Source organism: Agelaius phoeniceus, chromosome 7 (assembly GCF_051311805.1).
Source record: "Agelaius phoeniceus isolate bAgePho1 chromosome 7, bAgePho1.hap1, whole genome shotgun sequence".
In the NCBI taxonomy this organism is placed as follows: Eukaryota; Metazoa; Chordata; class Aves; order Passeriformes; family Icteridae; genus Agelaius; species Agelaius phoeniceus.
The window spans coordinates 44,883,955-44,896,626 of NC_135271.1; the positions used below are offsets into that span (position 1 = coordinate 44,883,955).

Here is a 12,672-nt window from a genome sequence, read left to right on the forward strand (position 1 = left end):
GCCAGCTGAGCTGGAGCATGTGCCTGGTGCTCTTCCCTCTCTGGAGGGGGTGATGGGGTGTGCTGGTGTGGCACTGGGCTGCTGTGTGTGTCTTCTGCAGAGGCAGATCAACCCTGGGTACTGCCATGGCAGAAAAGGAGGCCTGGAAAACTTCCCTGGAGTCCTAAATGTGGCAGTGTGAGGAAGTTTGGTAAAAGGAGCAGCTCGTGCATTTCTGAAAATGAATTCCAGCTAAAAAGCAGATGCTGCTTTTCAGTACAAGCCTTATACCACTGCACTGTGTTGCTCTTGGTGAGTTGGAGTTTGTGTGGCAGTCAGTAAAAGCTGAATTCAGAGTGCAGTGTGTGCACATTGGCATCTGTGTGTGTTCAGGAAGCAAATTTTAGAGGTTCTTTATACCAATATTTGATGTTTTTTATATGTGTTTTTAGCCTTCACTAAGGCTTTATTTTTTATTTAATTTTTAATCTTTATTTTTTTTTTATTTTAGCAATACTACAATTCTTTATGCTTTTGTGACAGTGTCTGCCTGGCCCACTAACATCAATGTTGTAAAGTAAATAGAAGGAAAATCAATGAATCAGTATTAAGGAATCACAAAATATTTTTAATTAATTTTGACAAATCCAGGTGTAATTATTTAAAATACATATTCTGACACGGGACCTGACTTATACAGAATTTTATTTTCTAGCAATGATGAAGCCTTGGTGATAGGAGACTTCATCACAAGATTTCATGGATGGTGTCTGATAGGAAATGAAGAAGTCCAGTGTCAGGGCTTGATGAACTCTGTAGAGCCTGTGTGTTCAGTGTTTGCCATGCATTGTGCTCTTCATTTTCTCCTTTCCTACAAGTTTGTTCTTTGGTGCACTGAAATAAACAGCTGATGGCAGAGGACGCATTGGAATAAATGTTTATTTCAGCACTTTGGAAATGAGTTTTTTGAAATGGGATCTATTTTGTGGATGTGTGTGTGTGTGTCTCTTCTTATTAGCTCATTTGGGTATGGGCTACAGCTAGGTAGTGCAAATGGCAAAATGCTAATGACTGCCTACAAATAGAGGCACAGATCTTGTGGAAAAGAAATGATTCTTAGTGTGTGTTACAGCAGAAGGAAAATTGTACATGTAAGAAGTACTGAGGGTGGCCTCTGCATGTTTGGCTGGCTATTTTAGCCAAAGTCACCAGTGGTTAGAAGTTCAACACTGAAGCCCACAGAGTCTCCCCAGAACTGATTAACAGGTAAAATGGTAAGATTTTCTGCCTCTTTGCAGTGGTTTCTTTGGTGAGGGGTTTGGGTGTGTGCATGCATCGCTCTGGTGGATGTGTGGAAGTGTAGAATGTAACAATTTAAATTGGGGATAAGCTCCAGCTACACCAGTCCTGTGGCAGGGAAGCAGATGGTCCTTCCCTGCCAAGCAGAGCCCCAGTCTTTGCTGAGCTCATATGCCTGGTGGTACTTGATTGTATTATTCTGACCTTGTGTTTAAGATTGATAAACTCTACGTGGTGGCCATATTCCAGTGAGGAGAGGAAAAAAAAAACCCTCTGACCTACAGCCTGTGATGCTGTACTAATGTCAAATAATATAAAGTAATATCAGAATGCAGAAGAAAATCACTGCAGTAAAGCAATTTAATTTCTGAACTGAAAGCACTTTAATGGAAATGCTCAGGAAATCTGCCATTGTTCCAGCAGCAGAGGTTATGAGGTTGTTTATTCTTTTTTTGAAACTCTGCTGCCTTGTAATTGGTGACTTTGAACCTTTCTGTTGTTTTCCGTGTGAATGGTCCTGCTGCTAAAGTAGGGACATGGCTCTCTACTCAGTCTGATTTCCAGGTTTGCCTTTTAAAGGAAAATAATTTCAAATACTAGTTTTGAAAATGGTATTATACTGCTGAATGTGCATTATATGCAATGCTTTGCCAGTGAAGTGAGAGTAATCCTCTTTGAACAAAAACTTGCAATAGCATTTACTGAAATGGTGTTGGAAGTAGTGCCAGCTCCCTTTGCCTTTGTTTAATTGCAATTTAACAGTAATCCAAGATCTGTGCAACTGTGACAGCAATTCTTAGATACAGCTGAGTTTCAAAGGACCTTCAGTTCATCCATTGCCAATGATAAAAGCTACAGCAGAGCAGTGTATTGATAATAGACTCAAACTTTTCTCTATCCATTGAAAAATAAACAAAAAGAAACTTTTTTTGTCCCTCAAAGCTATAAAGTTTTGTTGTTACAGAAAGGATGTGCTATAATGTGAAGAAATCACTGAGCTTCCAGGCTGTGTTCTGCTGTGCTGGCTGAGAAGGCTGGCATGAGGCATTCAGCTATAATGTATAAGGGTTGTAAACATAACCTAGATAAAATAACCCCCCAAAATTATTTATCCCCCCAAAAATGGGTCTTTGTAAGTTTCTAAGGTGATTGTTGGTGTGTTGATGAGATGTTTGATTTGAGTTTCTGCAGCCTTTTTTTTTGTATTTAATTAAATATATAAAAGTGCACGAGCAGCCTGAAAAGGTTACTTAAAAGTTGTTGGACACTTTCTCTGTTCTGCTGCTCAGAAAAAAAAAAATCAATTCCTGAGTTCACGAGAGAAGCCTATTGACAGTCTTGAGCATTTTGATCTTAATTGCTCTGCACTTGTTCCTGCTGCAAGGGGTATGATAATGGCCTGAAGAACATTTGTGAAGGTAAATTACCCTACTTTGAGTGCTGATACAACACCAAAAGGTCTGTGGCTCTTAAATCCCATTGAGAAGTCCAGGGCTTGGATTTCACTCGGGTCACACTGAATGCAGTTTGTAGAGGGAGATGTTGGGGAGCTCTTGGTTGTTGAGATCATTTCTTCTGCTCTCAGTGGGCCTGGGGGCTGTGGATGGCTGTGTCATGGACAGGATGGTGCCTTGCACAAATTCTGGAATCCTTTCCTTGGAAGTCTCCTGCCAAGTGTAAATCTCCCATGTTTGTGTGCAAATAAAGCAAGTTTTGCTTCAGCTGTGTTTAACTGATCTCCTGAACCAGGTTCCTGGGAAGAGTCTGCAAACCCCATTCACTTTATATTCTTGAAAGTCAAGTGTGTTCCCGTGGAGTGCATTGGAAGTACTCAGAGTGAAGGAGAAGTAAGAGCAGCATTGTTTAACAGAACAGTTCTGCTCCAGCACTGTTGTAATTAAAGTTGTTCTACTGATGGAAAGTCTATTCTCTGGTGTTTTCCTTAATGTAGTCATAATGCATCAGTCTGAGCTCCCTTGCTGGAACATCTTTCATTATAATCCACTTAGCTAAGTTTATAATTAAGCTTCTAAATTCAAACCTGCTTTTGTTACATTTTTAGGTTGTACAGAGACTGAAGGAGGAAAACTTAGGATTCGTGTTTTTTACCCCAAACAGGTTGATGTAAGTTAAGAAGCAATTAATTGGCAGTACAGTAATTTCATATGTTTGCTTTTAAATTCCTGGGTCTTCTATAGCTTTGGAACAAGAATTGGATGCAATTGAATAGAAGAATAAAGGAAAATAATTAATAGATTCTTACTGTTTTGACTATGAACATCTCTAAGATACCCAAGCTTTCAAATATAACTGGTGATGATAGTGATGACTTACTGAGCTTTCTAGCAGTGGATTATTGAGGAGGGTTGCTGAAGTTTATATCTGAAGATGGACCATGAAATTTCTGTTGAGCTTTGCTGGTTTGGAGGTTGTGCAGGATTCCTCCCACCCAAAGCAGGCTGGTTGGGACTGTGCTCGTTATTTGGAAGGGTCTTTTCTATGAAGATGTGTGAACACTAAATACTTTTTCAGGCATTATTTACCCTTACAATTATTGTAGCAAATTACCAAAGAACTATGCAAGTTAATGTTGGGATTCCCAGTAAGTGACCACTTAGGACAAAAGTGGTAAAGGTGCTGTCAGGCAGTTGTCAACCTGATGTATAAACCTCACTCACTCGCTCTGGATGTTTTTAACCAGGATTTTCTCAAATGCTCCTGGAAGAAGAGCAAATATTCTCAGTGAATGTTTGGAGGTGAGGCAGTAGAGGTATAGAAAATCAAGCTGCCATTCTCATATGTGCAAAGTCACTCTGCTGAAATCACGGGGAGCGCTTGCAGAATCGAGCTTTAGTGTTGGAGCGTGACCTTGGGTGACTTTTTGCACTGGAAGCTTCTGGCAGAGTTGGAAGTGGAGTGAACTTTGGGTGCCTCTGCTTTAACCAGAAGACTGTGTCCCTCCAAATGTGTAAGGGGAGAAATGTGTAGGGTGTGTTTTAGGTATGGAAGTGTAAGGGAAGTTTAGTGTAACTATGTTCATCATTAAATAAAAGACTGGGCACATAGGTACTTACATTTGAGTGCCTGTTCCTGGTCTGGCATATGTGATTATCCAAACACCTCTATTTTGTTACACTCTGTGCCTGTAACACTAGCATTTGTGGTTTTTTGGAAATCTCTCCCCCAGGGATGGTCAGCAGTTCTTGTCTGTGGTGATCAGCCTTTGCTGCTACAAGTCAGGCATTCTGCTGCTTTACAATAGAACTAGCTTTTTGGATAACAGCTTTCTGAGCAGGCAAGGCCTCTTTATCTGAGGATAAAGAGTATGATATAAACATCCAGATTATCTTGGGATATCACACGCAGTGGGATTGTGTGTAACAGGCAAACAGTTGCACAGTTACTACTTACATTTGTATTAAGAAAATTTATTCATGATTAATGATGCTTATCTTTGTGCTAGACACCTGCCAAATGATTTATAGCCACACATATCATCTGTAATGGCTCTTCTTTTTTGTTGTTGCTATTCAAAGTCTTTGGGATTATTCTAATTGCATCATGTGTTTGAAATGGAGAGAGCTACCCAGGTGTCCTTGTCAGCATTCCCATCTCATACAAAAAAGTAGGTCAGATTTACCCATGATGGGAAAGGTCACAACTCCCAGTGAAGTCAGGGGGAATTGAACTGATGTATGACAAGCTGAAATCATGTCTCAGGTTTGGATCAGTTTAAATGGATCTTTTTCTAAATTCAGTATTAAATACGTTGTAAATCCGTGTTGGAGCAGAGCCAGGCTGAGCTTGCCTGAACCATAGAAATGGAGCAGAAGGATTGGAGAAACCCCTGCCCCTTGGAGACCTGGAGAAAGAACAACTGGTCCCTTCTTTACTGTGCATTATGTGAGAGTGTACAGTCAAATTTGGACCATCAGTCTTTTATTTTTTAGTGTTGGATGATTTTGAGGACTCTGATGTGTCTTGGACTAGCACAGTGCCTACCAAACCTGCCTTTGACTGCTCAGCAGTGGCTGGAAAATGGGAAAAGTTTCCCAGAGGCTTTTCCCCCTCTCTAGCTAAGCAGGGATTAGACTGGAATTTGGCTGTTGGATATTCCATTGAGAGTGAAAATTAAATTAAATTTTGATCACTTCAGCAATAAGATACTTGTCAGCTGTGTACATGTTTACTTATTTCCAGCATTTTGTCCCTGGAATGCCATGCTTTCAGCAGAAATGCAGGTTTCTAAAATAAGTTTGCTTTTCAAAACTAGTTTGATTAAATTATGTCATTAAGAGAATTAGCAGTGGATTAGGAAATGTAAATGTGTAGTTATGATCATTAGAAAACTTGCACGTGTCTTTTTCAAGGCTGCCTGGATATTCCCAGCCATTACAGCTAATGATGATATCCTTGTTTTTCTAAACAAGATTCCATACCAACCAAATAGAGTGACAAGGATGCTTGTGACTAATCCTCCAAATATTGAAACAGCACCTCATTATTTAATTTCAAGAGAATCCATTAGTGCAAACTATGAACTGGCCAGGCCTGGATTATAAGGGATATTGACTAAATCCAGATAATTTTGGAAGAGGGAGATATTTTTTCAGACTAAAGCATATGCCTTGAACATATTTAGGAAAGAATATGTTAATGTGAAGGTGGAGAGGCCCTGGCACAGGGTGCCCAGAGAAGCTGTGGCTGCCCCATCCCTGGGAGTGTTCAAGGCCAGGCTGGATGGAGCTTGGAGCAACCTGGGACAGTGGAAGGTGTCCCTGCCCATGGCAAGGGTTTGGAATGAGAGGAGCTTTAAAGTCTCTTCCAACCCAAACCATTTTATGATTTTATGATATTTAAGCAATTCCATGAATTTAATGACTAGTCTCAATGAAATCAATTTTTTAAATATAAATTTCATTTTTTTTCTCCTTTTTCATCTGCGTTTGCCAGTTTACAGCTAGCCATGCTGACACATTTGGGAGCTGAGATATCATGTAACTAAATTTGATGTGAAGTGTTGGTGGCCTTCATAATGCAATTTATTCATGTTTCTGCAGATAGCATATGTTGCCTGTGCAATAATTTTTTATCATATCAGGACAGAGCAGCTACCGTTCCAAACTGTGTTACACAAACCTAGACACACAGACAAATTTTTATTGTGCATTGCTGGGGTGTAAATCAGTGGAATCTATTGAGCTCTGCTGGGGTGGAGGAGATTAGAGCCCATGCCATGGTGTCTAATTTATTTCTGTTTTTTCTGACTTAATGTAATCTCTGTTCTTGCTCAGTGGGGAGCAGCAGCCAGTTATCTTTGTAGTCCTGCCCAAAGAATGAAACTCCTTGTTTTGGGCAGGAGGCTGCTACTCCCAGGGACGTGCTGCTGTTTGCTGACCCTTTGAGTGCTGAGATGAAGGCAGCGCATTCAGAAAGCAGCTCCTGAGCCCTACTCGTGCTTCATTAAAAACCTCAGCATCTTTATCAGCTGTTATCTGAGGTGTCCTTGGATTTGCCCATTTCACACCCCTGCCTGTTTAGGTTTTGGAGGTTTTATGGCATTTTCTGGCCCTGGAGGGCTGCCCTGCAAGTGCAGTGAGCGCTGTCTGTGTAGGGCTGGGCGTATGGCTCCCCTCCAGTGCTGAAATCTGAATAATGTCTTCCCTGCTTTTGTGTTTTTGTATGTGAAACCTACAGAGCTGGTGTTGGAGCCAGTGTCACTAACTCCTTGTCCTTCCCTGACAGAAAGCTGCTGACTCTGTTTTCCCACCGCCATAGATGGTGACGGCGATGCTGAAGGCACTGGGCGAGTTGCTCCTCCTCAGCTCTTCTGTGTGAGGTGAGCAGCCATCCTGATGGGCAAAAAATGCTGAATTGCAGGGTTTCTGAGGGCCCTTCTTCCCCACACCCCAGGACTTCACTGCTGCATTGGATTTCTGAATGATGCTCAAGATTTGAGCTTGTGTGCTTCCTCTGAGGCCACTTGTGGTCTGTGTTACATTCCCTGGGTGTCGGGACTTGGTGGGCTGCATTCTGAATTAAATGTGAATTCTGAATAAAATTAACCCAGAAGACATAAGCAAAGCATAAATGTGGTCCCTTGCCCACGTTATTTGGTCAGGTTGATGGGTTTTTAGCTTGTACACGAGATGCTGTTCATCTGAAATCCAGGAATGAGCTAAACCAGATAACAGATATTACATTGTATCTTCCACTGTAGGTAGTCAATATCTGATTAAATGTAATTGCATGGATTTATCATGATAGAAACTGTTTCAAAGTAATTTGAATACAGCCTGGAATTAAAAGCTCTACTGTATATTCAGTGTGTACAATTTCCAGATTTATCTTCAGTTTCTTATCAAGAACGATGCTGTGTATTATGTGCTATGACAATGTTGCTTTTCATAAGGTTAGGAATGTAATAGAATTTTCTGGACTGAACTTCTAATAACTGATAATTTTAATGAAAATCACCAAGATTATGCCCATGAAGACAAATCTTGAAGACAGGTATTATCTCCATCCTTATGCAAGTAGAGATGTGACATTTTTACCTATAAAAGTAGGATTAATCACTAATAAGTAGAACTATGTGGAGAATTTAAGTATGGTATGAATACCTGGTATAAATACAAAAGCTGTTGCATCAGAAAAATTAATATGTAAATTTACCTCAGAAACTTGTTTGATGTGGAAGTACCATGAATGTTTTTTGAGATTTCTAAATTGTTTCCACCTGAATATGGATGAATCTAAAATAAGTTGAAACTCATGTAAAGTCTGCCTAAGTGTCTAGTTGGTCATCTTGTGGAGTGAGAGACACAAAGATTGGAATTACTGGATTGAATAGGAATTTTTAAGATTTTATTTTATTGTGTGAGTTTCTTAATCTCTGCTGTTTGGAGCTTTTCTGTAGTATATAAACAATGTGGGTGTTTGCTGAAGCTGGCATTTAGGAGTTGGTCTCCTGCTTTGTATGGGAGACCCAGAGGAACATTCCTCCTTGCTTCCAGCACCACTCAGTGATTATCTTAATGAATTGTGTGGTGTAAAACTGCTGCAGCAGCAGGACTTGATCCACTCCAGTCTCATTCACAATGTGCTTCTGGTATTTGTCTGAAGTGTTGGGGAGCTTAATTAAAATCCCTTAGTCAGAGAGACCTCTCTGGAGCAATTTGTTGCTGACCTGGAGCTCAGTGATCCAAAGGGACTTGAATGAGTGTCCCAAATTCCACAGAAATGCCTGTGTAGTGTCTGGTTTTCCCTCTCAAGCTGGTCTATCATGTGCTAATAAGCAACCCCATTTCCCTGCTTTTCCTGCTGCATCACATTTCTAGTGTTGCTCTTGTGTATGCCATGTTTACACAGGGGTAGGAGCTAAAAACCCTTCCAGACCTGGATCTTAAATGTAGGGCATGGATATGGAGCTGAATTTTGTACATGGAATCCATTCTCACTTTGGTTTAGTCTGCCTATATCAAGACAACATTCCTGCTAAAGCTACCAGTGAAAAGAAGGCACACACCACACGCTGCCCCTGGGTCATTGCCATTTATTGTTACTGGCAGATTTCTTCCTAAGAGCCTGCTGGAAGCATTTACAGTGGCTTTGTAGGATGGGACTGTAGGTCCTCTGGGAGCTGGCCCTTCCCTTCTCTCTTCCCTTCCTGCCTTTTTTTTTTCTTTTCTCCCTCTCCAAGTGAAGCACCTGCAGCAGACTTGTCCTCATCAAATCCACACTGGCCACCAGGTTACCCTTAGGCTGAGCCTGTTGCCTTGGTGGTTTGAATATTTTAACAAGCCTTCTCTCTCTTTTTTTTTTTTTTTTTTTTTTAATTCTAGGACCAAAGAATACAAGAGACTGAATTATCTGAATTATGCTTCTACAACAGAACTGGGTTTCTCCTCATTGGGCATGGCAGAGCCTGGGGAAGCCCTTCCTTTTGTTTGTGTTCTTAATGTTGCAAACAGCTGATCTGCAAGCCAGGAGAGGTCACCAGTTTGTCTGGAAAACAGGTAGGAAAAAGATATGTTAGCTTCTCTACTAGATATTTGCTGTATTAAAGGATGACATGATTGTCCTTTCTCCATTCTGTTTTAGTTCAATAATAAGTTTTAAAAGTCTGATAATGTCTTCTGTTGTAATTTTTTTTTAATTCTGAAAAATAGGAAGTTAATTTGTGTTTGACATTAGTAATCTACATGTCTGTTGTAATTATGCACCCAGAGCATAATTCTAGACTCCTTAATGCTTTTCATCTAAGAGTATTTTTACTAGATTATTATCCTAATATTGCTTTCTTTGAAATATTTAATAATTTTCTTTTAATTTTTGTATGCAAGGGGCACACCAGCATCTCTCAGGATGAGCTGAGTCAGAAGCCCATGCTGTTGGTCGATCTATTTGTAATTCCATTGGTGCATGTGGTGAATTATTTCTGTCCCTCAGTCAGGTTGGATACATGCAGTGCTTGAGTGTGTACAGGGTGTGGAAAGCTGTGAGGATGCTTTGGTGCTGGAGTGGGTGGGTGGGAGGTGGGGTGGTACAGCTGCACAGGACCAAACATGGTGCATCAGATGTTTGTTTGTAGCACAACACACAGCAGCAGAGAATGTTCAATGAAATGGAAAGATTGGCTAATTTGGGAAATGTTTACTTAAAGTGCTTAATCAGAAAATACTGAACTGAACCAGGGGTTTCATTGCTCAGGATCCCTTTGAGGTTTGGCCTTTTGTGACTGAGCAACACAGCAATTAAATGTGATGGAAAAATAATTTCCCTCTTTTTTTGTGTTTTGTTTTGTTTTGGAGAGGTTATTTGGTATTTTGGTTATTTATTTTTTAATTACATTTCTGTAGAAGGTAATAGACTGAATTATTGGAATAATGAAGCAATTTTTCTGGAAGAACTCCTGTTCTTCTGATAGGATCAACACAAACTTCTTGCCTGGCTGCTGGTGTGGGAATCTGGGGAAGGGCTGGTAAAGTACAGCATGATACTGTATTTCTAAAGACTTTTTCTCTACACTGTCTAGGATGTGAAATGAGGAGGAAATAAACAATGACTCTCTTTTCTCCAATTCACTGTTATTTACATGATTTTTGAACAAACTTTGAAAGGTAGAGTTGTTTTCTTAAAGACAAATTAGAGCCTTCAGTGCTGTCTGTCTTCTCTTCTGTCATTAGGGCTGTGCATTGTAAATCATAAAACTTTAATTTGACTCGATGATTCCAGCTGAAAATAAGGAGCTTTCAATGCTTCAAAGGCATCTGGGGCAGATGTAATTAGAGCTAAGAAAATTTGGTGCCCAGGACTGTGTGGGCACCATGCTCTGAAAGCCCTCAGTAGGATTGCTGTTAAGGTTCCTCTTCCAGATGCACAAGAAAATTGTCAGTTCTTGTGACTCCCACAGTGCATTAAAAATATCTGATCTCTAGAGAGTCACTTTAAAAACTTTAAATCCTAAGAGTATTTTGATGTACTTTCCCTGCTTATGGAGCGGCATGGGGTAGAAAACAACTTTGAGTGATGTGTTTGCCAAATGAAAATACTTTGTGAGTTCCAGCTAAATGTATTGTCCCGACTGAAGAAAAAAGATTTTTCTCCAGTATTTGTAAACATTTCCCCCCTCCCTTTTTCCCCCCATTGAAGTATTTTGTTGTAAGTTAGATAAAAGTTACATCTAAGCCCCAAATGTTTAGTTCCAGGTTGAAATGAATAGTATGTTCACCCAAAACATTTTGTTTTGCTGAGAAACTAAGTATAATTTGTGAAGCCCTTGCAGTAGTAGTGAAGCATCAGCATTTCGAAATCCTGAATCTTTTGTTTTTGCAGTTTTCCTGAGAAATAACAGAATGGGCAGTGAATGGCAGTGTGCTGTCAGGGGGGCATACGGGGCTTGATTTTGTGAGCATTTTCATACCTTAACTGAAAAGGTTTTTCACTATGATTAGTCACAAAGGTGTGTCCTTCAGAAGATTAAAAGGAAGTGTTTTGGGAAGAGAGGGGTGGTGACTTAAGTGGAATAGGTGGATCTGGAGAGGTAGAAGGGTTAACATAACCCCTTGTGGTAAGATATTAATAATAAAATATCCCTGGGATGTAGATCATGGAGATATTGATCTATTGAAACCTGTGGCTTGTATAATAATTGTATAAAAATCATCCTATCATTTGAGGACTTTTGTGCCCAATACAAAATAATAAAAAGTTAACAAAAGCACAGCACATTGTACCTAAAATTAAGTAAAATTTAAAATAAAAGCTAGGCAGATCCATTCCAATAGAAAGAAAAGTTGCAGCTGCTGTCCTTTTTCTTAATAAAACAATCTGATGAGAAATGAACAGTCCATAATGGGAAAGGGGATGATCTGTTCTGTTTTTAAATCTTGAATTGTCTGTTGTAAGCATGGCAAGTTACTTACCTGCTGGGGAGAAATGCAACTTCTTATTGAAATGTCATGCTTCATAATTAAATAAGATTATGCTACTGAAAGCCCTGACTTTATGAAAATGAATTCTTATGTACTGAAATAAATTTTCCTAGCACACACAAATCCAGGGAGGCATCCTTAATATGGATGGGGCTGGGGAAAAGGAAAAAAAAATCATATAATTGCTGCAGTTTATAATACAGACCTTTTTTTCAGCTAAATCCTTGACACTGTCTAATGAAGACTTGTACATTTTCATTCTGGGCTTGGTGGTCTTGGTCCAGGGGAAAACAACAGTATTGAAATCACTGCATCTAAAAAAACCCCAGGCTCTGAAGTTCTAAAACATGAGAACTTGGCAGTGTGAGGTAATTTTATACATACTCTTCCCTCAGCTATTCAGAGGCCTATCCACTTGCATGTTGCTTATTGGTGGCCTGTCTTAAACCCATTTGTTTTGAGCTTTTGGCTTCTAGAAGTTACAAATTAATATCTGTACCCTGTGTCTTCTGGTTTCCAGACATTTCCTGTCAGATTCTCATTTAGTGGCCACTAAACATGAAAACAATAATCATATCAGCTAAATTACTCAGCAACATCAAATAGCCGAATCATTTTCTTGCACTTGCAAAATTTAATTGGACCTAAATTCTTGTAAATTAATAGTATTTAATGCAGTTGCCAATTAGCAATTTGAATATTTCACCATGTTAATTTTCTCCAACACTTGGGGTAGTCCTAAGAGTTCCTGGAACTTCTGCAATGCCAGTATGCCTATGTTTTAGTGATGGCCATTCAGGCTTTTAAAACTATAGAATAGTAACACATACGTGAGTCCACATCATAATTTTAGTTGTTTTTTCTTTTTTTTATTTTTTTTTTTGTGACTCTCTAAAATCTCTAAAATTTAGCTCCAAAATCACAATTAAGTGTAAGAAACAAGTTAATATTTTGAGTA

The 12,672-nt window shown here is 39.5% G+C and overlaps 1 protein-coding gene across 4 annotated transcripts in view; it reads left to right on the plus strand.

Annotated features, from left to right (window-relative positions):
• The window catches only part of THSD7B (thrombospondin type 1 domain containing 7B), a 300,207-nt gene that overhangs the window by 46,951 nt on the left and 240,584 nt on the right, over positions 1-12,672 (plus strand). For all 4 annotated transcript variants that reach the window (XM_077181738.1, XM_054636437.2, XM_077181740.1 and 1 more), the window contains exons 2-3: positions 7,024-7,117; positions 9,123-9,296. In XM_077181738.1, the coding sequence (XP_077037853.1) occupies positions 9,158-9,296 (139 nt within the window). In that variant the 5' untranslated portion in view covers positions 7,024-7,117; positions 9,123-9,157. The remainder of the gene's footprint in view (positions 1-7,023; positions 7,118-9,122; positions 9,297-12,672) is intronic.